General features: G+C 32.4%; 1 protein-coding gene across 1 annotated transcript; it reads right to left on the minus strand.

The window, feature by feature from the left end:
* Positions 1-1,231: 1,231 nt before the first annotated feature.
* LOC133176854 (uncharacterized) lies at positions 1,232-7,978 on the minus strand. Its single transcript, XM_061311916.1, has 10 exons — positions 7,734-7,978; positions 6,696-6,961; positions 5,996-6,176; positions 4,978-5,063; positions 4,739-4,876; positions 4,074-4,470; positions 3,656-3,911; positions 2,705-2,844; positions 2,405-2,589; positions 1,232-2,025 (listed from the first exon to the last, which is right to left on the minus strand). The coding sequence occupies exons 1-10, from the start codon at positions 7,976-7,978 to the stop codon at positions 1,232-1,234; spliced, it is 2,688 nt and encodes an 895-aa protein (XP_061167900.1).
* Between the last annotated feature and the right edge of the window lie 18,429 nt (positions 7,979-26,407).

Here is a 26,407-nt window from a genome sequence, read left to right on the forward strand (position 1 = left end):
AACTGGTGCAAAATACCAAATAATTTTCAGATTTGGGTCAACCAATTTAAAATTATTAAAGTCCGAATTTCATCTATTATTTTCAAAATTCCACCAGTTTTTCATCAAGAATTTAAAAAAATCCCACTGATAGGAACAATAAATAAATCATACTTTTATAAGACTTAAATTCTCTTTATTTTATTGGTATAAAATGTATATGGGGTCAATGGTCAAATTTTTCAGAAATTTCCACTTGAAAATTTTTAATCAGTTTTTTTCACATTGCCAACCACTATATTTTTATTTAAAATAAAATATGAAAAATATTGATAATTTTTTAACTAAATAAGATTTTCAAATGCATCACTGTATTAGAAATATACAGCTTTGTAAATATATAACAAAAAATCTTGGTTTTTCATTAAATTGAAAAGTTTTAATCAGAATTTCCTCTGTCATAGCTTGATTAATAAGTGCAATATTTTGTACAACAACATTTTGATATACATTTTTTGATGACTTTAAAATGTAAGAAAATGTAATAAAATATTTATACATGTATTTCAGAGATATAGTACTACACCTGTTGCAATGTTAGATTTCAAAAAAAGTTATGCACATAAATATGAATTAAATTCAATATCTATATGTTTTCTTTTTGTGACTTTTTTTAATTACATAAGAAAATGCCAGGAATAAAAAAATTCAACATGTTAATTACCTAATCACATCTTACAAGATTGATATGGATTTAAAAAGTGTAAAATATCTTTAGAAACAGACTATAACTTATAAATTGGAGGCAAATTAACTTATATAATGGGCTTTGCACAATTATATTATCAGTCCATTACCTCTTTGGGAGGTTATATCATACTACATAAGACTACATTAGGCAAGTCTCAATCACTAATTACATGTAGGTATAAAATATAATTGTGAGATGAATATTGGTAATCTATTATTTAACAGCACACATCAAAAACCTATACAGATCGATGATTTCAAAATGAAATCTTCATACATAATGGATTTGTCAAAAAAATTAAATTTATTTATAATTTCACTTAGATTGATTCTCTATTTCAGGAATTATCATGAACATTCTAGCTGTCAATTTCTTACATAAACTGGTAAATAATAAACTTGCTAAATTTGTTTTAAAAAAAACTGATGGAAATAAATTATTAATCAAATTGAATTGCTTTTCTTTAAATCAAGACATTGCACATTATAATATATTTAACTTTCATTTAACGACAGAAAAAAGAGAGCTCACAGCCTCAATAATTTTGTTCGACTTTGTCACCCTCACAGAACTGTTGCTACACACTTCAGTAAACAATGCATGGATACCAATCTGATCTCTAGAGTAAGCTAGTTTCAAACTATCAAAATCTAATCCACTTCCAGCTATTCTTTTAGCCATACACACACTCAACACCTTTTTCTGAACAAGAATTTGTAAGGAAGGAAAATTTTTGTCAACTTCCTTTTGGTAAGATAGTACATTCATAGCATAATCAAATGAAAATGTTGCACACTTATGCTTATCATCTGATAAATTCACTAATTCTAGCAACTTTTGCAACACTAAAATATCTTCAAGGGCATTATGTGCTTCATATGAACATGCAAGAAGACTTTCTGCAAGATTTTGCTGGCTATAAGAGCTCAGGTTTGGATGGGATATTCGAAATAAAAGCTTTGTATCCATAAATCCCTTCACTTTTCTTGAAAATCTTGATAACATAGAACATGATTCAAGAGCTCTAAAAAGCACTGGACAATCAAACACTTTAATGTTGAGACCAACTAAAATGATATTGTTATACTTTTCGAGAAATTTCAAGAAAGAATCCAATGCAGCCATCAGAGAAATGCCAGTCACTTCTTCGTTGTTATGGTAGAGTTTTCCATTCCTAACAGAGAGTCCTGTTATCTCAGAAGCTGTTGGCCTTATGGACTTCTTAGGAATAATGTATGTAGAAAATCTATCCTCATTCTGTACAGCTGCCAACTGAACAATATGAGAAGTGCGAGCTAAAAGAAAAATATCACTATTTATGTCTAATGAACAAATAAAAAACATTCTCACAAGGCCAACTGACATTAATAATTGCTTGTGGAGTATATGGATTTATACAGAAATAAATTCCACCACATGGCATGCCTATAAACATTAAATAGAGACTTAAAAACATCATGAGTAGTTGCTGAGAAAACAGAGACAAAAATTTATTGAAAGGTGCACACACAGAAACTGACAGAAACTTTACAGGGGTAAAACTGTATACATCATTTTCTTCCGAGCAGGGATATAATTATGGTTCTTTTGAAGAAACTGAATTTGAGAAAATATCTATATAAACTTCTTGCACAAAAAAAAATTGAAACATTTAAATTGTGTTAAATGCATTACCTAATCCTGTTGTTTCTAAATCAAATAAGATAAGTGTGTGATTTTCAACATCAACTGTTTCCATCTGTGGTCTTGGGCGTGGGACTGGAATTTCTGTAATGATGTTAGCTTGTTGAGGAGCTAACCCTATTCCAGATTCATATGTGGATCCTTCATGAATTTCTTTACTAGTTGTACACAAGGATCTTTAAGAATGAGGAAAAAAATGCTTAGTCTATAAATATAAATTCATGTATTTCAAAAATCAAACTGATAACTAATATATGTTTGCATCATTCAAGAGAGCTTATTTTACATTACCTCCTAGCCTTCAGCTCATGTCTTCTTCTCTTCGCCTCCTTAGTTTTGGCGATCGCCTTTCTCTTCCTGGACTGGGATTTCCTGAGATAGCACAACTTCCTAGTAAACCTTCCAGGAGATAACCCGATCTTTTTGTTTACCTGTTAGGACAAAAATAACATTAAACATTAGGAGGGAGGTAGTGCTACAGCTTAGTGCAAAAGCTATATGGTTTGCTTGTAATGTTAATTTAATTACAAATATTGCTCATACACATATTTATTATATAGTCTATTTATAGTCCCTATATAATCTATACAAACACAAACAGTTCAAAACACTACATATTCACTGGTTTTGAAGCTGTATTCACCGAAGGGTCGGTGCGCGTTCAGCGGCATTGCGACATCACAATCAACACCTCAAACAACGTTCTAAACAATTGGTTGCAACGGCCGGAGCCAGCTGTGTATCTGAGCAGGAAAAACATTAGCCAAGCCTATTGCAGGGTTATTTTCTTAACATTTCGATGTCTTAAAAACAGCAAAAAGCTATAACTTGTGATCTGGACATTTTTATTTTAATTTTTCCACGACAAAAGTTCGTAAATGAAAGTTGTATCATCATGCAGCCTTCAATGTCTTATTTATTCAAATCCGGACTATATAATAAAACAATTATGGACTCTTTCGGTGGTGAATATGGTTTGTTATTCACCAGAATAATATCAATATTGACCGAGGCAAAGCCGAGGTCAATATTGATATTTTTCTGGTGAATAACAAACCATATTCACCACCGAAAGAGTCCATAATTGTATAATATCTTATGATCAATTTTTTTTTTCTATTTTTTAAGCATCTTTGTCAAAGTTTTACAGCTTGAGATTATATTCCATTTAATATTTATATAACATTTTGGTACATAAATTTTCATAAAATAATATTTTTTCATAAATTTATATATACTCACAGCAACAAGATAAGATGCTCCAGAGTTTTTTTCTGCTACAGATGCTGCTACTCTGTAGTTTAAGCTAGCTGAGCCGCTAAAGTAGTGGTTTTTCGGAGCTTTCAGTGACACAGTCCTATTGAAGGACTCATTTGGTTGGGTGCTTCCCAGACTGGAGATCTTACAGCTGTTCTGCTTCCATTGGTTGCATATTGAATGTAGTGAATCTTGAAGGTCCGAGTCTGTTAAGGGCTTTCCATAAGGCAAGGAAGAGTACCTTCAATTTATTTTGAACATATACTGAATCAATTAAATCAGGGTTAGGAAATGGACGAGATGAAGCTTGCACATAATAAATGTATATGTAGATACATTATTTCAAATTGATACTGAATTACATACTAATTATGTCCATACATAGTCATATGTATAATAGTACCTTTGCTTCGGATTGTTAACATGCTGACACCAGGAATCGCTGCATGACTCATGGTTTCCAAAAGGGTGATTACAGAGGGCATCAAGTGCCTTTTCTATTCCTCTTGGGTTTCCCTGGTTTTGTGCTAGTAGATAATTGAAGCACTTTTGAAGGTAGTGGATTACCTTTGCAGTTAAGGACTTGTGTTTTTTCTGCAAAGCATATAGACTTGAGGAAAAATTTTTTCTAATGTGGTTCTTGTCGCATTTTTTTTTAATGTTTGGGTTTACACTTTGTTTCAAGCGAGAAATGGTGGTGGTGTCATCATCAGCTATAACAGTGGACACCTTTATTCCTTTGTCCTGTTTTTTCTCTACCATGCTGATAACCATACTTGGCTCCATAGATTTAGAACTTCCTAAAAAAAAATCAAAAAACAAATTTAAAAACTAAGTTAATGAAATTTTAAGTAAGATTAATATTACATTTGAAAATTAAATTCAAAGATATGTACAGGTGCATTTCTCAGTTTCAAAAATTGCTATTTTAGCAGGTTAGTAAAAGTTCATTCAGTTTATTTAAAAAAAAAAATAAACAATTACATATATATAAAACCAAAAGGTAACAATTAAATCCTATTCTTAATCTCAAATATAAACACTCATTTCAATTGAAGTATCTAATACCTTGCCAATTTTGTCTACAGTCATGTTCCTTTGCTTCTTTCCCATTCCTCTTAGCACTCTCACATATCCTGCACATCTTGCTACGAACTTCATACCCTATTACTTTCCCGGTGTGTTCTCCAATCATTGAGCAATGTCCTTCAATTAAAATGAAAAGGAATTTAAGGTAAAATTATTACTTGGACCTCTCATATCATGTAAATTGCAGACATTATGATTACAGACTAACAGCTAATTACCAGAAAAGCTATCAAATGAGTGACCACTCCCCCTCTTCTGCCATCCAGCATCTACGCTTACCGTTAATTCTTCAGCTCCTTCAGTTCTGAAAAAAAAAATGCTTTTTTTTGGTTTTTGTTTTATTTTTTTGAATTTTTCTTTATTGTTATTATTATTACTCCTACTATGATTATTAATTATTTTGAAATACTGATTACAACAAGAGGTCCATGGGCCACATCACTCACCTGAGCACTGTAGCTAGGAAAAAAGCAAAAATCAGTTCTGTATTGAAAAGCTTAAATGCATTAGTGGTCTCGACCTACCCCTAAAAAGGGGAGAGGGTAGGATTTAACAAACTTAAATTTATACTAAGTAAGGATGCTTACATATTTCTTTGACTAACTGTGGCTTTTTTCCTGTAAGTTTAAACTTTCATTGTGGCCCCACCCTTCCCATGGTAGTCATGATTTAAGCAATCTTGAATCTACATTACCTGAGAATACTTCCACATAAATATGACCAATCATGTCTTTGCTGTTCTTGAGAAGATTTTTCCTATATGTTCCTATGTAAAACTTTAATCGTCCATTGTGGCCCAACCCTGTCCCCAAGGGTCATGATTTGAACAAACTTGAATCTACACTACCTGAGGATGATTCCACATGATTTTCATCTTTCCAGGCCCAGTGGTTCTTGAGAAGAAGATTTTTAAAAGATGCCATTATTTTTTCACTTATTCGTAATTATCTCCCCTTGGAAGAGGGCGTGGCCCTTTATTTGAATAAACTTGAATCCCCTTCACCCAAGGATACTTTGTGGCAAGTTTGGTTGAAATTGGTCCAAAATCTGAAAAGTTTACAGACAGATGGACAGACGGACAGACAGATGGATGCCAGACGAAATGTGATCAGAAAAGCTTACTTGAGCCTTTGGCTCCGGTGAGCTAAAAAACCCAAAAATTAGTTTTGTGAGGAAATATTGTGGCATATTAGATCTACCATCACTTTTTATGGGTGTAAATATGTATATACTTACTCAACTGTTGCTAGTATTTCATCTTGTAAGACCTGTTGGATGGTGTCCTCAGCAACTTTTTCAATGGCCAGCCCTGTCTCTGTTTGTCTATTCTGGATGGTCTTCGTACTTATAGCAGGGATATTTATAGATGTTAAAAGGTCATTTACTTGAGCTGGGCCAATGCCAGCATGAATCATTCCTATTAAATTGTAAAAAAAAAAATGTTACATGATGATGAAAATTAGGGCTGGGACGATATATCGAGATATCGATAATATCAATTCTTTGTGAAGACGATACGCATATTGATACATATGTAGAAATATCGAAATATCGCAAAAAAAATTCTGACTGCTGTTTTTCTCTGTTTATTTAACATTTGGCCAGGGGTTTAATATATAAAATAAATAAGCAAAATATAAATATAGATATGAAATAAATAATAATTAACACCACTTGAGTAAAATATTTTTGTTTTACAACATATAAAAAACTATTTTGAATAAATTATTTTTTTTGCAAAGAAATATTTTGTTTATTTCAATGCCAAAAAAGATTTTATAACCAATTACACATATCGTGATACATATCGTATCGTGGCTCAAATATCGTGATACATATCGATATAGAAAAAGTTGTATCGTCCCAGCCCTAATGAAAATCAATTAACACACAATTTGAATACATACTTTTTTAAATTGTATGCATTTATTTATACCTGTAGCTAACTTAGTATTAGCATCCCATATGCGACCATGGCGTTTTCCTGTTGGAATCACATTGACATGTCCACACCATAAATTTCGACACCGAACCTGAAGAAAGCTACCTAAGCCACAATCGCGTATTCCTTGGGTGTGAGACAACTGAAGTGGCAATCCACACTGTTTACAGCCAGACAATCCATCGGCCAGAACCCCAAGCTCCACCACCCTCCTTCCTTCCCTCCATGAAGAATCATATCTAATATAAACATTTAGATAACTTTAATATTATATTTTTTTTAATCTGTTTTTGTTTAGGTAGACATGGAGTTCTGTTTATCATTTTGATGGCTGTGCAATTTATTATCCTCATCTAAAAATTATCATATGATAAAGTAGAAATATGTGAATAACATTAATTTGTGCATTGTAACTAAAACTACAATAATTTTTAAAATAATAAATGAATTACAAAGTTCAATATTAAGATTACCCTCATGATTTCATTTCACTAGTTCAGTACTATAATTAATATTATTAAGAATTTGCACACAAAATTTACAATCAATTAAATCATTTAAATTCAATAAAAATTTAGGACTTTGAAAAATTGGTGAATTTTTAAAAAAAAAATCATACATGTGTATTGTTTGAATGCATGTTTTCAGCTGCAGATCCAGTGTTTACATATTGTACTTAATTTTTTAGTACACACTGACACATTAGGCCTATTTCTAGTCAGAGTAAGACAATGTAAGACACCAGCTATTACCATCACACTGTCAGAAACTCTCTCTCTCTCTCTCTCTCTATTATTTCTCTGAGGAAAAAATGTAAGATATTTTTATTTCAACATAATTTTGTTTTTGACTGTATTATTTTTTTTATTAGGCAGGAGTGCGTGAAATTAAAATTGAGAATGTTTAGCTCGTTTACAGCATGCATGCATTCACCCAACAGATAGATCGTGAAATTGAACAAAAATATATGTGATAATCATATGAACGCAGATACATTAGATCACATGCATGGTCAATATTCATGTTGCTTACCCAGAACTCTCTGAATGAACAATCACATCGCATCCAGCTGTGTGGGGAACTTCACGATCGTTGTACGTGTGGGGTACTTGATCGGAATTAGTTTCCTTGTTGTCCGTGTGGGGAAGATGATGATGATCGGCCTGTGAATAACTGTGGTCGTCCCGGACGCACTTCCACCGAGATTTTAAGATCTCTGAGTTTTTTGTGTATTTGTTATTCTGTTTTGAAAACCCCTGTCGTTTCCACCGCGTCATTCTTTCTAACAGACGACTGTTTACATTCGCCGCGAAATTTACGGCATGTCGCAAATTACAAATTGCATATACCGGATTGTTAAAAAAATTAATATTATTCTTTACTGTTACGTTTAATTTAATATCAACACTTTATTTTCTTAATGTTTTCTATATTTAATATATCATGACGTCACCGATTTTACAACATCATATTCTACGGCGACCCGTTTGTGTTAACTGTAACATTGAGTAAACGTAATCCTTAAGTACATTTATGTCACGACCCCCTGAACCGTAATCATGCTGAAAAATTCATTTAATCAAAACAGATTATGGGCAGAGCAAAAATAGACCTCTGAAAACAGATCAGGTGCCATGGAGGAGTAAGCAACCCCTACCGATTGACCGGTGTTGCATATTATTTGTTCCGCCTCGTTTAAAGATCGAGGGGGGGGGGGGGGCTAATACGATAACTTTTTAAAGAAAAGGTCCAGCGCGTATAAGAAAAGGTCTGCTTACATTTAAAGGTCCAGGTAGTGCAAAATGCTACCTGCATAAACCTTGACAATCACATAAATTTTCAGAGAATGGGTTTATATCATTTGAAAAAAGAATTGTTTACCCTTGTCGTTCAATATGATCTCTAAGGCAAGACTTGCTATTCCCTGTTCAACTGCTTTGAGTTGTGCTGCTTATGCCCCAAAAAATAAATGTAAAAAGTGTCACATTTATGGTGCTATTGTTTTTTTTTTTTTTTTTTTTTTTTTTTTTTTAACCAGCGTTTGCTTCGATTAAAGGTGTTAAATCTGCCTGTGTGTTTAGGTAATAAAACAAGAGGGGGGGGGGGGGGGGCGGTGAAGTAATCATACCTCTACCTGCAGGTAGGTAGCAATGGCAATGTAATGGCCATGTATTTGCCTTATATCAATTGCTCTGAATTCTTTATTTTAATAATTTATGCCAAGGAACAAATTATAGTACTATTATGATATTCATACTTTAAAATTGTAATTTATATTATTATAGTCTATTTTTAGTAGAATATTTTAAGATATTTCTTATCCCAAGTGTAGATTTCAATGCGAAAATCGATTAAAGAAATATACGAATTACTATTCTTCAATTTTGTTTTAACAATTGCCATTTGTTTTCAGTTTATAATTACATTTTAATTATTTACTTTTGGATAGGGTAAAATATGCATTTACCTAATGATGTATTCTATGTATATCTACTACTGAAATAAATACATTTAATGCTTAAGCTTTAAACAGGTAACTCAATGTTGAAAACATACATCAGAATGAAAGTATGGTTGAATAGATTTAATTCTTTGAAGCATGGGGGAGGAGGGAAGGGGCTATTAGTTTGCAAATATTTACTCAAGAATAGAAAATAAAGCATATTTACAGTTGGGCCCATCGAAAATAACATCAGTTGATCCTTTTTTTTTTGCGTACCAAGGACTTTCTAATATGTGCAACCCCCCCCCCCTTTAACTGAAAATTAGTTCAATGTGTAAGCCTGTATCTGTACCTGTAGGGTTTCTGAACATTATCATTGAGATACAGACATCAGCAGAATACGATTTGGGTATCTGGATTAACCGGGTGCAACATGCTGCATACACCCCGGGCACAACATTGAATTTTCGTCAATATCTTTAAATACCAACTGTTTTATAAACAGACAATTTATGCATACATTTATACAGATAACGTGTACTTAACAGTAATATAAAAGTGGTGATAAAGCGAAGCTTTGTTCTGATATGTAGTAGTTACCCCATATAATATTGTTTGTTATGTACAGATAATCTACACTTTTATATGGCCGTAGGAACCGGGGGCACGGGGGTGGGGGCGTGCCCCTCCCCCCCCCCCCCCCAATAATTTTGCCGATATATAGATTACTATAGGAAAAATAGATACTATTTGCTTGAGTCCCTCAATAAAAACGTCTGATGCCCTTTTCTTTTTTTTCTTTTTTTTTTTTTTTTTTGCTTGTAAGGAATTTTTGTGTCCTCTCAACTGTCAACTGAAAATGTATGGCTGTGCCCCCCAAACTGAATTTGCGTACTACGGGGCTGTTTTAATAAAAGAAAAAAAAACCCAGCTAACTATGGTACAATTGATCATAAACACAATGTAGCGTCAATCTTGCTCTGATCCTCGGAATTGTGTTGAGGTGTTTGATAAAACTAGAAAGTGTACAGTGGATTCATAGGTATCACAAGATGAAACACTTCCTATAAGTTTGGCTTAATGGTGGCTTATAGGTCCTTAATGATGGTTTAATGGTTGTCTTTAAGTCACCATTAAGCACCTTTAAGCTACATTTAAGTAATAAATACACCACCATTAAGTTACCATTAAGCCATCTCAAAGTCCTTAATGGATGCTTAAAGGTAGCTTACTGGTGGCTTAATGGTGGCTTATAGGTGCTTAATGGTAGCTTCTAGACAATCATTAAGTCACCATTAAGCCACCATTAAGCCATACTTATAGGTGCTTAATGTCCAAACTCCATTAAGCTACCATTAAACCACCTTTAAGCCACCATTAAGTCACAATTACGCAGTCGATAAAACTGCTTTTATGGGTTCAATATTATTTTAATAATGATTTCTTCACAAAAATTATAAATGTCGAGTTTATACATTTGTTAATTCGGCGAAAATAATGTAAAAGAAAGAAAATTTAAAAAAAATAAAAAAAAAGCATTCCCAACAGGATTCGATCCCACGACCTTTAGATTAGAAGGCGAACTTTTTTTTTTTTTTTTTTTTTTTTTAATCTTTTAGGCGAACGCTTTAATCACTGAGCTATCACGGCTGTTGAAAGTAATGTGAAATATAAAACCTTTATTTTTAGCAAAACTTGTTGGAATGATTACATGTACAGGTACCTGTGCATGTATTTTTTTTTTCTGATGTTTAATTATATTTATTAATCAATAATATGAATAATTATATATATATATATATATATATATATATATATATATATATATATATATATATATATATATATATATATATATATATATATATATATATATATATATATATATATATATTGTATATATATATTAAAAAAAGAAATTTTGATAAAGTTTTATATTACGTTAATATTCCTTAACCGTGGATCGGAGTTCGGTGTGATGGTGTGAAACAACTTTTTGATTTTAAGTAACTGAATTCCTCGTTCTGTTATTCGCAGATTTATAAGCATGAAAAGATTGAAATTCAACAGATATAACAAAATTTTGTTATTAAAAAGGAATATATCATCGAAAGAGAACGATTGGGAAGAAAACAGATTATAGTTTTTATAAATATGCTGCGGATATTAACGATTTTTGACAATGTTTACGTAACAATTAAGTTATAAACTATTTTTGTAACATATCATCTTCAGTTTTAATTCTTTTTATATCATTATGGGTATCAAAATAATTGTCTTTTTGTATACAATCATAATTTCTAATTTGTTATATGCTTGCGTAAATTTTAAGTTTTGTAAAAATAATAGATCATCAAAATCTGTCACTGTACGTTCCCGTGTATAGTTTCCTGTTAATTGACCGGGGACTGGTGGGGACACCTAATTAAGGTCTATTGTCTAACTAGTCGATATACTGTACACTGATTATTTTACCCCGCTTCTCAATGTGTATAAATCTGGTCGGATACCCCGTTCAATCTGATCGGCTGTTCTTCTGAAAATTGATTTTGAAATAACAATCATTGAAGACCGACTATATTTTGATCAATTCTTACTTCTGCATTATTTTAAATAAATTCTTACTTCTGCATTATTTTAAATAAATTCTTACTTCTGCAGTATTTTAAAAGAAAGGAAAAAATAATGGCACTTAACCACGAATTAATTCAAATTATTCATGAAGTAATTCAATGATAGGCAATATAATCTATACCTATATAATTTTTTTTATATCTTAAACATTTCTCTACCCAAAGAAAAATTAAGAGACTTAGAGATATTCCAGAAGAAAATGACTCTAATTACAATAATTCCTATGAATTCGGCAGCGGAACGTGGCTCCCCAAACACGAAAGAAAAAATATGTGATTTTTTTTTTTTTAATTAATATATATTATGTATTTATGGATAAAAATAATTTTAAAACAAGTATTCAAACAAACTGATTTTAGGGACCGAAAATTTTAAGGCATTTGGTGAAGCTATTCTCAGTTCCCGAGTTTATACGCATTAACAAAAATGTTAGAAATAGCGAGAAAAAAATGAATTGAGTAAGTATTTGCGTAAATGATATTGAAACAACTTCAAACTTAACAAATTAGTTTAAAGACTTAATACTGGATGCGTTAAGGTGGTTTAATTAAGTTTGGTCATTAAGCCACCATTAAGCTGCAGCTTAAAGGTGGTTTAATGGTAGCTTAATGAAGTTTGGACATTAAGCACCTAGAAGCTGCAGCTTAATGGTGGCTTAATGGTGGCTTAATGGTGGCTTAAAGGAATTAACTTCTATAAGCCACCATTAAGCTACCATTAAGCCACCATTAAGCGATTGCTTAAAGATGGTCTTTCGTCCTGTGTATCCATATACTTCTTAGATAATGCTTTCTTCCGTATGCATATGCTTTCCGGCGAAATATACATGTATCCATAAATTGAAATATTGATAATGTACAAAAAGGATACATTGACCCCCTTTTTATCGCCCCGAAAGCATATACCCCGTGCAAAACGTAGCATACACCCCGTATGTTGGGATAAACACGATGTAAAAGGTCGACCCTCTGTATTTCAGATACAGTGTATCTTTCTGTTAAAAAGTGAAAATTATGGACAGGGTTTATTGGATAGCGTAAAAACTAAAGGTTTACGTCAAAACGTGGCCAACGCACATTTATTTTTCAATACTTCCCTCGAAAATTTTACCAGATGTGAGAACAAAGCAGTCCTGTAGTTTTTTTTTTTTTTTTTTTTTTTTTTTTTTTTTTTTTTTTTTTGTATACCGTATTTAAGGAAGGCTGGTTAAGTCCTGTGCGTCACTTTCAAGCACCTGTTCGACTTCGATAAACTCGCTTGCCTATCTGGAAGTTTTCGTATGCTTAGAAAGCATTGTCTTATAAAGTCTGAAAAAAAATTTCTAGAGGAGATTGTTTTCGACGAGTTACATGTATGTCTTCTATAATTTTCGTAATTTTGGTAATAATTAATATATAATTATTGAAATTTGATACTTGTGTGCAACCTAGAGTAAGCCCCAGGGCGAACTTAAAAACTCAATTTGATATAAAAGGTATCCCCTCTGTATTCCCAGGTATGCTTCAGTCAGAAACTTAATTAATATACATGCTATGATTTATGAATATCGCTCATTTCTGATATTTAAATAATATCAATTCATACGTAAACCTGTATGGCAAGGCCATACAGAATATGATGAGGTCATCTTTAAAAAATTGTTTGTCCTCTCCCGACCGCCTGCTTCAAAATGGCTGTACTAAACCTTTTTTAACCTCCAGGGAATGCTATTTTTCCCCTTTTATTCCCAGATTTTCTCAACTTGTCAATATGACAACCATTCATTTTTTTTTTTTTTTTCAGACCAGTGGAGAGCTACATGTATAGATCTGCAGCTAGATATGACTAAAATTTTTCAATAATATATATATATAATATTTTGTATTTTATAAAACATTTATACCTCGTTCACCACTCTAAATAATTATTTATGTTATATACATGTAGTAGCCTTTATCCCTAGCCCCCCCCCCCCCCCAATCTTTTATTACATAGTGCAATTGTGCACCTCGTACATTACTTTTTGATCTGTCACTTATTTCGGGTCTCTCAGAGCAAAACATGGACTTTGCCTTTATAATCATATCGGAGGCGGGGGTATCCTTTAGTGAGTTCAGTGCTCACAGTACCTCTAGTTTGTTATGTGAGTTGTGCATGTTGTATGTTGACTCATTTGTTGGTAACGTATAATTTTATATGTGTAACTGGTATAACTCATTGTGTGTGATTTAATATTGTTAGTTGTAATATATATTAGAAGTGTAGTGACTCGACATGTGTGTTAGTAGTGTAGTGACTCGACATGTGTGTTAGTTCTGTAGTTACTTGACATGTGTGTTAGTTCTGTAGTGACTCCACATGTGTGTTAGTAGTGTAGCTTATTATGTGTGGTAATTTTGTTGTTTGTTATGTGAGTTGTACATGTAGAATGGTGACTCATGTGTTGGGAATGTATAATTTTATATGTGTTTCTGGTATAGCTCATCGTGTGATTTAATATTGTTATTTGTAATGTATATTTCAGTCGTGTAGTGACTCGACATGTGTGTAAATAGTGTAGTGGCTCGACATGTGTGTTAGTAGTATAGTGACTCGACATGTGTGTTAGTAGTATAGTGACTCGACATTTGTGTTAGTAGTGTACCTTATTAATATGTGTGATGCATAAATAAACCTTCAGAAAAGCATTTATGGAGAAAGCAATACATTATATATGTAAACTTACGTTCATGTGACATCAAAAGTTTAGCCCAATAAGTAATCATTCGTGCCTTTATACGTATTATTAAAGGGTATCGCCCAGTTTCCCCATATATATACCATACAATTTGGAGTGCTGGATTTAACATGTAAAACAAATTTCAGAAATTTTAAGTGTAAACCGTAAATTAAAATACCATATTTTTCTAAGTACTCCATACATGGCTTTTGATGCTTGTTTAGTTAAATGTGTTTTGGCACTTCTGAAGAAACCACTACGAGACATGATAACACCTACATTGTAAATATTTAAATTCGTTCACAATTTCAATTGATGCACCTCTATACAAAAATATTTTCTTTGGTATTCTTCCTCTAGAAAAATTACTATTTTAGTCTTGTCTGTGTTTACTTGAAGCTTACAATGGTCACAATAATCAGAGAAAATATTCAAAAATCTTTGTAAATCCTCTGGATTATCAGATAATAAAACTGTGTCATCAGCATAAAAAAAGTCTAAAAAGTTTAAACATTATCTGCATTTCAATTTCTAATTTTTCATCAAATCTCGTAACCCCTTCAATATTATTCTGCAATAAATAGTTTTCTAAATTGTTGATATATAAAGTAAAAAGAAATTGGGATAAATTTTCCCCTTGTCTTACCCCAAGTTACACATGAAAAATTCAGAGATATTTTGATCAATATATATCTTCGATTTAATACCACTGTACATATTTTTGATAAATCTTAGACATTTACCATCTATACCACGTTTAAACACTTTGGACCACAAACCAGATCGCCAAGCAGCATCAAAGGCTTGTTTAAAGTCAATAAATGCACAATAAAGTTTTTAACTACTAAAAGAAACAAAGGATGACTGCACTTAACGCCTGTTTTTGGGTCTTTTTCGGTTGCTTCTGTTGCTTTTATATCTAAACCTTAATTCACTTTTGTATGTTTATGAAAGAATCCTGCCAATTTGGAACCAAATTTAAATCTCAAAATGATTTTAGACTGTGATACAATAAAATGATTCAATGTTTTTTGTCCTTAGTGCTTTCCAAATATAGTGAATTTACACTTACCTGCCCTTGATTGAACATTAGATATGCATGAGAGGTGGAGCTAACATTGTAAATATGGGTCTAAAATTAGACTTGATAAATAACAATGACATGTTTGAAAAAAGAACGTGATCACTCTTTCCAATCTCCCTCTCCATTCCATATGGCACAAATAGACTTCTGACAAAGGTTTCAAAACGAAACTAACAATATGAGCACGTCAATGTAATTAAAGCATTGTATATCCATGCCAGATGACTTAACGTGTTCGAACACAATGTCCTAGTTAGCACAAAACATGCTACTTTACAAGTCACGTGACGGAATTTAGTATTCACAAAGTTACCTGAGGTAGGACATCACGCGGTTAATTATAATATTCAACATGTCACAATCCTTGTTTACAACACAGAGAGCGAATGTAAGAAGAAGCAGTTTTTTTCTCTTTTTAACCATGAGCGCATGTTTGTCTATTAATCTCCTTTTGACACATTATTATTTATGCAAATATACAACTGCTGTGAAACGGAGAACAATAGACAAACATGCGCTGACTATGTATAAAGTCAGTAAAAAAGTGGGCGTCCTCATTATCGTACGGAGATTCAAGAAATTGTGATGACCCCTGCCTTTGAAAACAGATTCGAACTTCGTAAATACACACTTTTATTAAACGTAATTACATAAAGTTGCAGATTGGATGTTGGCCATTCTTGCAATGAAAAGAAAAATGCTTGTTTTGAAAGTTTATTTTGTCGCAATTTTCGCATGTCCTTAAGTGCAGTCATCCTTTACACAAAAAATCTAATATCAATATGTTATCTTTTATACCATATCCTTTTCTAAAGCCGGCTTGGGCTTCAGTAATCAATTATAATTCATCAGAAAAAGTATCCAAACGCTCACATAAAATACTGGTAAATACTTTTCTTAAACAGCTTAATAGTGTTATTGGTCTATAGTTTTCAGGAAGAGGTGGGTCTCCCTTGTTTTTATACATTGGCTTAACGATACCAATAAGCCATTCCTCAGGTACAAAACCAGTATCAAAAATCAAATTGAAAAGGTCAACATATAGTGGCAAAAAACATGATATTGTTGTACTAATATATTCGTTACAGATTTGATCATACCCTGGAGCTTTATTATTTTTCAGTTTGTTAACTGCTTGCAAGATTTCTTCTGCAGAGATTTGACAATTTAAAGGGGAGTTATTATCGAAATTGACATCATTATCATCTACATCACCTTCATCATCTTTAGATTCATTTTTTTTTTTCTTCAAAAAATCGTACATTGCTTTGATATCAACTTCAGTTTTACATCTAGCCTTCGAACTATTTAAAATTCTCCAATATTCCTTAATATCACTTTTCTGTAAATTTTCTAATTTTGACGTTAAAGATAAAGAATATTCTTTAATACATTTATCCATTGTTTTCTTGTATTCTTTATTTCTTAAACACGAAATAGTGAAGTCATCTTAAATTACTTGAAATATATCATTAAATCAATCATTGCTCTCATATGAACTGAAGTGCCAATCAATTATTGCTCTCATCAATTGAATTAATGCGAATTATTGATGCTGGCAAACATTAGAAAAATTAAGGCGCGCATCATTTGAATTGATGAGATCAGTAATTGATTTGATGCTAGCAGCAATTAAATTCAGTCATTCTTCTCATCAGTGGAATTTAACCCGAGCCCCAACAATGTGATGGCATTATTAATATTGCTGAAATATTTAAAATTTCTAACCAATTATCACATGTTTTTTTTTTTTTTTTTTTTTTTTTTTTTTTTTTTTTTTATCATTTCAATTTACATGCTTTATTTGAATATATCTTTAACACAAGTAACTTAAAAAGTATGTTAATTTGGCTGGTATGGCAGAGCTTCCATATTTCCTTATATGCTCAAGCATGCACGTCGTTTAGTCCCCCCCAAAGTAAATTGATTTTAAAAAATTAATACTCCTTCAGGGCATAGGATACTCAAAATCAAAGGTTGTACATATTTTATCATTGACAAAACTATAATTATCACGAAGTTTGCATAGAAAGCCATCTTCGTATATGAATTTTCTCTTAATTTTTACTTCCATATTTATACTGAAATTCATTGTAGGAACATGATACAAAAATGTTATCACTAAAACACCCTTTTAAATTTTCTGTTTATGTACACGTTATAATATATTTCATTAACTTATGATTGATTTATCTTCTTTAAAAAGTTTTCAAATACTCTATTAATGTAGTACCGAGAAATTTCAGTCGCCCAGTATGCCTCACTAGAATAAGAACAAAAATATATCTATTCTCCAACTTCTTCTATGAATAAAATGGCTTTGCATCGTCCAAATTCCGGAGCTTTCAGGGACTTTAGTCCTCTGCGCCATCATCTGGGCTTTGCTCTGCATCTATCAAGGGTATTGAGGCGGCTTGAGACACCCTGTCCGTTTAGAGAATGCATTTTAGCATTTTCTAGCTAAACCACAGATAGCGCTTCTTGTAAGATAGCGTATTTTCAAATCATTGAAAGTCTCCACCACCGGTCAATCTGAGCAGTAGGGTGTTAAAACACACTTTCCCAAGCGGTCAGGGAGTCTTCGCATCTTCTTAACTATACATTAGGGTATATGACTATATGTAATCTTTTAAGAATTTTCTCTTGAAAATGGTTAAAAATGGAACGGCGAAGTATTTTTATCATTATCATTATTCATTTTTATCATGTTTTTGCATTATATATAGAGATATTGTACCTCTGAACAGTTTATATGAACTATATATATATATATATATATATATATATATATATATATATATATATATATATATATATATATATATATATATATATATATATATATATATATATATATATATATATATATATATATATATATATATATATGTGTGTGTGTGTGTGTGTGTGTTATAAATGTATCCCATGTACTATTATTTTGGGTTGGGTGAATAAACTGAACTTGCACTTGAACTTGGGCGATTATCATTGGGTATTAATGAGAATGAATTATCATTAATACAATTAATTCCACTAACTTTTTGGTTTCCCAGATCACGGAATATTTACTGTTTTGAAACTATGATGAATTGACGTTCGAGTTTGTTTTTTTACTAACTGACCACACGATTCTTCACACAGGGATTTTTTGAGAAAATTCGATGCTGAAAGAATATATATTTCAAACATGCCACTACTCTAAATTTTGAAAGAACTTATAAATCGCAAGTTATCTAGCTTAATGCCGAGCAGCTAATATTGACTGCTGATAATAGCAGTATTGCTTCGGATGCTGCTTTTTCCTTCATTATCTGCAAAAGTGACCATTTAGGTGCTTAGGGAGTAGCTTTTTTGTAACTTTAACAAGCATTTTGAGAGTATTGCATATGCAATGCTAGCACCCTACCGGCAAATGTTATCTGGTTCTTCTAAAAAATTGAAATGTCCGTAATTCCGTCAAAACTCTTGAAAGCGGAAATTCAAACTTGATCTGTAACTTAGTAAAGGTAGACTCACATACCAAACATCAGTTCAATATTTGCAAGCTGTAGAAAAAGGGCAGAAAATTCAAGTGCCATTGGAAGGACTTACAGAGGGACAGACAGGCAGACAGTTGAGGAAAGAACCGTTTTTACCAGTAGGGGACTAGTTTTTAGCTTAACGAATCTTGCACAGATGTTACATAGAAAGAAAAGATACAAGACATGCTTAGGATACTGCTTGAAATACATTTTCTGAATGAGTGAGAGCATCAAATCAGTTATTCCTCTCATCAGCTGGATTTATACGCGCAACTATTCAATAAAGGAGAGCATTAATTGATTTGATGCGCTTATCAACTGAATCGAAGATAGGCCTATCAATACAGTGGCGGAACATTTATTCGCAAAGAATCAATTTAGAGATTGTCTTAAAAAAGATTTTTTCCGTCCTTTCATTAAAAGAAAGTATCGTTCATTCCATTATTAATAATAAAAAATGAATTGATGATGTCCTTGATTATTAAAAGATATCTTCAATTATCGACTCTGAGATTAATGTTAATTAGAGTTTATGTTAGACCGGCGCTGTACATGCTGTATACATGTATATGTCAACATGGGAACAGCTCTGATAACATACATTTTTGCGGTTTATCCAATCTTTTCCTTTGATCTTGTGTACTGTCTTGTATATACATACACCATTTATACCAGTAAATAAAATAAAATAAACGGTGCAATTAAAAAAATTAAACATGATCACTAGCTGTAGCGATTTTCCTGTGTGTTTATAACCTTGTAGTGAATTGATGGTTGAATTAGCTGTACTGATTTGCACGTGTGTGTTCAATAAGTGTAAAAATGCAGTGAGATTCATGTCGAATTTCAAAATACTTAAAGTAAAAGATATCAAAAATTCCTATAGATACAGAGAAATCCTAAGGTTAACCTCGGTATATTCTGGTCTTACTTTCTCTTTTTCAAGCCTCTAAATCGGTGAAGCGAGATGAAGGTAAAATTTCAAATGTAGTCAGTTGGCTGGATTTACAAACAAGGGTGTGTGTGTGTGTGTGTATGTGTGCAGGGTTCGACACTCGTCAAAATTTGGTCTCGCCATTTGGGCAACCTTGGTACTGATTTCAGGTTGCCCGAATGAATTTCAGGTAGCCCGAACAAAATATCAAAAGTCTAAATAAAAATGTGCAATTGTTTAAAATTTGTTAAGATAACAGAAGTTGTGCTATTATAAAATGTAAACCAGACATTTTTGGAATATCAAAAGCTGTCTTCCAGTATTTTATCAAAAAAAAGAAAACAAGCAACAAATATTAATAAGCAGAATCAGAATGCTAATTAGGCTTTAAAAAAATATGTTTGTTTCATGTATAATATTCCCAATAAATCAAGGTTGGTAGGATGGGATTTTGTTTAATTATTTATTTATTTATTTTTTGCTAATATACAATCTCACCTCACATATTGACACAAAATAAAGTTTCTAGTTTAAAACATCCATTTTCACTCACCAAAAAGGCCTAAATAAATGGGGTCAAACATCCCTGGACTGAATTAACCAGGTGTGATGTTTAAAGTGGACACCCAACATGGCTGTCTAGCAGCAGAAAACGAACATCAGAAAGTTATGGGGGAAATGCTAGATGTTACAATAATGATCATTACTCTTTATATTTCTGGTGATTGTTGACTAGGTTTACATATTTTATATCTCAAATAAAACTTAATTTAATACTTTTGGTAAAAATTACATCAGCTGATTGATCAAACACAGATTTGGCAGAAAGAAAAATCCACGCGGCTGCTAATTGAATGGGTCGGTCGGGTTACAGGAAACAATGTTTTCAAGGCCTCGTAAAGTTTATTTTAAAATATTAAACATTGTTATTGAATATTCCCAACTCGTCCCAGGTCGTCATTTGGGCGAGCCAGACTGAAAATCAGGTCGTCAAAAATCAATCAGGGGTGGAAATGACGAGGTGACGAGCGTGAATGTCGAACCCTGGTGTGTGTGTGTGTGTGTGGGGGGGGGGTGTTTGTAAACACCTTCAACTCAACTCAGGTACTTATTGACACATCAATCAACTCACTACAGTTTTTCAAGTCACTACAGTAATCACTGTAGTGAGTTGCAGTTTTACGAAAAATGGGTAGTTCTCGATTATTTATGCCCAAAATATCGAGGAAAAAAGTTAGTGTCATTTGACGGTTTACAACCGTATTTTCACACACCGACTTATGATCAAAAAATGGCCCTTACACACTTTACTCGGTTTTGATTCTAGCGCATGCGCAATGCAGACTAATACTATGGCCGACTTCCGATGTGTAATGCTCTCGATTTTTCTACAAAGCAACAAATGATATAATCAGGTAAGTTAATTTTCTGTTGATTTTACCGTGAATTAAAGCGTTAATTACAAAACATCACATCGTTTCCATATACAGAGATATTAATCAATCACTCGATAAACAAAGGGAATTTAGATTTCGTTGTTTATATGCCTTGAAAAATTTATGTTCAAATCCCTTAGTTATAATCCACAAAATAATCCTTTAAGGGTAAAGAATTATTTAAATATATTTCCATCTGGCTTTAAATCTACTACATGGCCCAATCCATTTGTTAAGCATAATTTGCAGCCGTCATCGAGTCTTAGTTCGAATTTTCTCAAATTACTCATAATGTTGACATGTTTCTATTTCATGCACTCATATCAATTAATTATGTTCAATTTATATCAAAACTTATACCTCATGTAATATATCAAACGTATCTGCTTCTCTATCTCTATCCTTTATAGTCACACATATTGCCATCAACACATCTTCAGTTCAGAAGTTAAATAAATTATTTTATGAAGTTAGAGATAATTTATCTTATTTAGCCTTGTCCAAGTCATGCACTTCTTTTGTAATTTATTCTTAATTTTAAAAAAATGCTTCAAATATGTGATTACAAAAATATTTACAGTACGTTTTCACCATATAAGAATCACATTTTTCCATTTTAAATGTTTTTCGACTGAATTTACAGAATTTCAAATGAACAAATTCATTTAAATATTTTCTAATACAATGTCCCTGATGTATGTCACAATGTAACACCTGCACATGTACTATATAAAAAGAATTTAGAAAGATTAGATATCTTTATATTGGAGGTACGTGTATGATAGACCGTTTTGATTGGAAGGGGAAATGCATTTTTAAAATACTATGGCTAATGTAGACAATTAAGATCACAGTTTTCATACTCTTTTCAGTGGATTTGATTTCATTCAGATTTCATTAAGCATTTTTAAGTTTTTATAAGTACCTGTGCACTTAATGGATTAAGATGGGCGTGGAAAGGCAATCAATATACCCGGTAATACATTTAACTTTACTCCTTTGCATACAAGAACTGTGAAAATTTGGACCAATATAGTATTGGTATTGTCCCCTCTTTTTATTTGTTTCTAGCTTATAAATAAATTGACTGCTACTTGCTCTGTGGGGTGGACGGGGAGGGACTACTGCTCTCCCTCTTCCTAATGCTCTCTCTCTCTCTCTCTCTCAATTTATCCCCTCTTTCCGCTGTAGACAATTTTAAGATGTTATCAATGATCCAGGGATTCTTCCGGGGGAGGGGATGGGAGGTTCCATGCCCCCCCCCCCCCCAAAAAAAATTAACTGAGAAATTTACCCAAAACTTAAAAAATAAATCGACAAATTTTAAAAACCGCAAACTTGTTCAACCCCCCCCCCCCAACCCCCCCAACCCCCCGAGAAAAACTTTACCATACAAATGTGAAAACTCAAAAAAAAAAAAAAAAAAGTGGACTGGACTGGATCTGTACATGAATTGCTAAGCATTGTCTATCGTATATATAAAGAACTGCATATATTTTACACTTAGTCTAATCGGGACTTACATATCTATTTGAACATTGTTAATACCCCTCCCCCCCCCCCCCCCCCCTCTCCATTTACCATGTCGATTTCTAGTAAAAAAAAAAAAATTGTCTGACTTACCTATTATACTCAGATTTACTCAAGTAATAAACATTTATTTTTTTTCTGTATAAAATTTCATTCCGAGTCATCACCGGAACGATTTACTTCTTAATCGTAACTGTTGTGGCGTGATACTTGATGGTGAACCTAATAACATAGAAATACTTATTGGATTATACCTCTGAGGTCGTCATGTGATTTATATTAGTGTGTAAATGCCCCTCGTGGTAAGTGTAGAGTAAGAAACGTTATATATTATAGGTGTAAGTGATAAGTTCAAAATATTTACATGATAAACAAATCAGAGGTCATTGGAGTCACGTATAAAATTATTAAGTCATACATGTAATATCAGTCAAGTGCAGATATTTCACAAAAGTTTCGTTGTGCATATATTTTAAACCTTTCACTGTGATGTTAAATGTGAGCATGATACAGCTGTGATACCAACATGTAATTTAAGAAGATAGGCTAAGTGAGACTCTTGTAAATTCACATATACACACAAAAGATATAAAGGTTGTTCCACACCTCTTCAAATTAAGGCTTGCCACACTACAACGTGTACAATGCTTAAAAAATAAACCTGCGTCGACCTACAGAAAGATTAACATACTCGCTGGCATATGCTGAAGGCTTGTGCCATGCACTATAATCATGATAATTGCACTGAAGCAAAAAATCAACTGTATTAGCACCAAAGTGTCCATTCAATTTTCCTTTGGCTCTGTTCGTTGGAAAGATTTGGACATTTTATCTTTTAAAGGAAAGGAATTGTATAGTTTGATATCTGCATACCCTAGATTTTGGAAATGTTAATGCCCTACTTTTACTGTTTTAATTACTTTTATTTTCAGATGTTTATTTTTTGCGAATGTGTGCATTTGGCCGGAAAACAATCTGACATTCCACCTTGAGATTTTATTTGAGAGTTGTTCCATCCTTAAATGTAAAGCACTAGGATTCGAAACAGTGTGAGAAATGATTAACATTATCGCTTATGGGAAATGTACTGTGTGCATGTGTATGTGGTGGACTGTATACCTCATATATATTGAGTACATCTATTGGTAAGCATGGTATGAGAAATTCTACTTGTTTTGTACTTTCAGTTTGAGTTGAAGTGATTTAATAATATTATCATTTCCAATTGTTGAAATTTATGAAATACACAACTTTTATTTTGCTTAATATGCATATTTTAAAACCAATCGAGCTGCAATATAATAGTATCCTTCCAAAATTTTGAGGTGAAATAGACATGGTGTAGACACAGTTAAGGCACGGAACCCATATAGGATTTTAAAAAGCTGTACGGGTTCCGCATACCCAAGACATGGACACAGAATCTGAGGCTGAGAGCGAGGTGTTTTTGTACACAGAAACCAATGTGTAGGCAAGGAATCCTTTTCCCAGGAAGACGTCTTCTAACTTATACTATATATTTTTAATCTCACGGTTTTTTACATAGCATGATCATAGCTTCCTTTGTGCAAATCAGATTAGAAGGATTCATGATCCTGAGCTAATATAGCTTGTGTCTTTCTTACATTATAAAAGATACATAACTAATATACATGTGGAATTATACTTATGTCAAACTTGAATGATTTTGTCACTTTTGAACTAGAAGTCTAAATAAGTGAGTCTAATATAGAAACCATTTGAAATCTTTATCCTTGGATGTTTCAATGCAAGCTGACAGACATTGAAATAGTCTTTGTTGATCAATGATTTCACTTAACAATCTCATTTCATTTTATGTCATTACAGTGATAAAGAAAGTTATGATTTTATTAAATTCAAATTGAACAAGCTTAGGCTGAAAAAAAAAAAACAAAAACAAAAACAAAAAAACATGTATTTCCCATTTCCCAGCTGACCTAATTTTACCCACCGGCTCTACTACTAAATTTTTATTCCAAATCGAGATTTTGAATAATATAATTTTGTTCTCAGTAAAGTTTTCTCATAGTGCAGTTCATAAAATGCATGTCTCATACACTGTAAAAACATGTCTATCCAAGAGTTTAAAGAGTACTCCTGCTTTATATATATATATATATATATATATATATATATATATATATATATATATATATATATATATATATATATATATATATATATATATATATATATATATATATATATATATATATATATATATATATATATATGTATGTATGTATGTATGTATGTATGTATTCATATACATGTATGTGTATGTACATGTATACATGTATATGATAGAAAAACAATGTACTGAATAATTAATTGATGCTTTCAAAATAAAACGTGTTGCTTGCGTGATGCAGTGGTTAGAGTGGTTGCACTAGAGTCGCGGAGTAAGGAGTTGATCCTTAGGTAGCAGGTTTGAATCCCACTGTGGGACGTGGAGACCGGTCCTTTGGATGAGATCGTATAAAACAGAGGTCCCTTGTGGCATTAGGTGCTGGCACAAAAAAGATCCCTCACTGCTCAAATTGGCCCTGAGTGCGGAGTATAGGTCTATTAATTTGCAGCCCTCCACTGGCAAGTGGTGGCGTCTCCATATGAGTGAAAATTTTTCGAAAGGGACATTAAACAACAAACAAACAAGTAAACAAAATTAACAGTAAAGTAAAAAAAAAGTTATTCCCTACTTACCTAGCCTAATTTTTTTACCATATGTCATCAGGAACACATAATGTTTTTTCATTTGGCCTAATTAAGTTAAATAACTATAGAATTGTGCATTGAATCATTTGATTCTTAATAAGAAACTATTATAAATTGTTAAAATGATAGTGTAGATAAGTTCTATAAAAATGAATGGGGTACTCTCATACATGTATCAATTCCAAACTTTAAAAATTCTAAAACTAATCAAATTAATAATGTAAAGCATTGTAAAGTTTGTATTCAGTCTCCATTTGGTATCTACAGCAACATCAGGGGATTCTCCAAGATCCTGACCCAGATCTAGATGAATTAATGCACATGCAGATCCCCATGACTCCATATTTGGTTATCTTTTGACATGGGTTTCCCAAATCAGGGTCTCCAGATATGGAAAATGACACAGGTTTCTGGTACAGATTTTTCAGAATCCGTGAGTTCATGTAGGGAAACTAGCACAACTTTCTGTGAAGGGTTTCGTAAAACTGTGTGATCTATTTAAATATTTCAGTCATTATCCCATGCCTGTTCCTGCCTTGACCACTTTTTGTCATGGCTTTCTAATTACATATTTTACATATGTAGGAGCAGAAATGCTACTCTGTTACAAGTTTATGGAAGCTAAATATGTGCCTGTATTTAAACCACCCAGACTGTTTCATATGGGAGTACCCCCCCCCCCCTTATGAA

The sequence above is a fragment of the Saccostrea echinata genome, unplaced genomic scaffold, assembly GCF_033153115.1.
Source record: "Saccostrea echinata isolate AGI-Se365-2 ecotype Australia unplaced genomic scaffold, CSIRO_AGI_Sech_v1 ptg000083l, whole genome shotgun sequence".
Taxonomy (NCBI): Eukaryota; Metazoa; Mollusca; class Bivalvia; order Ostreida; family Ostreidae; genus Saccostrea; species Saccostrea echinata.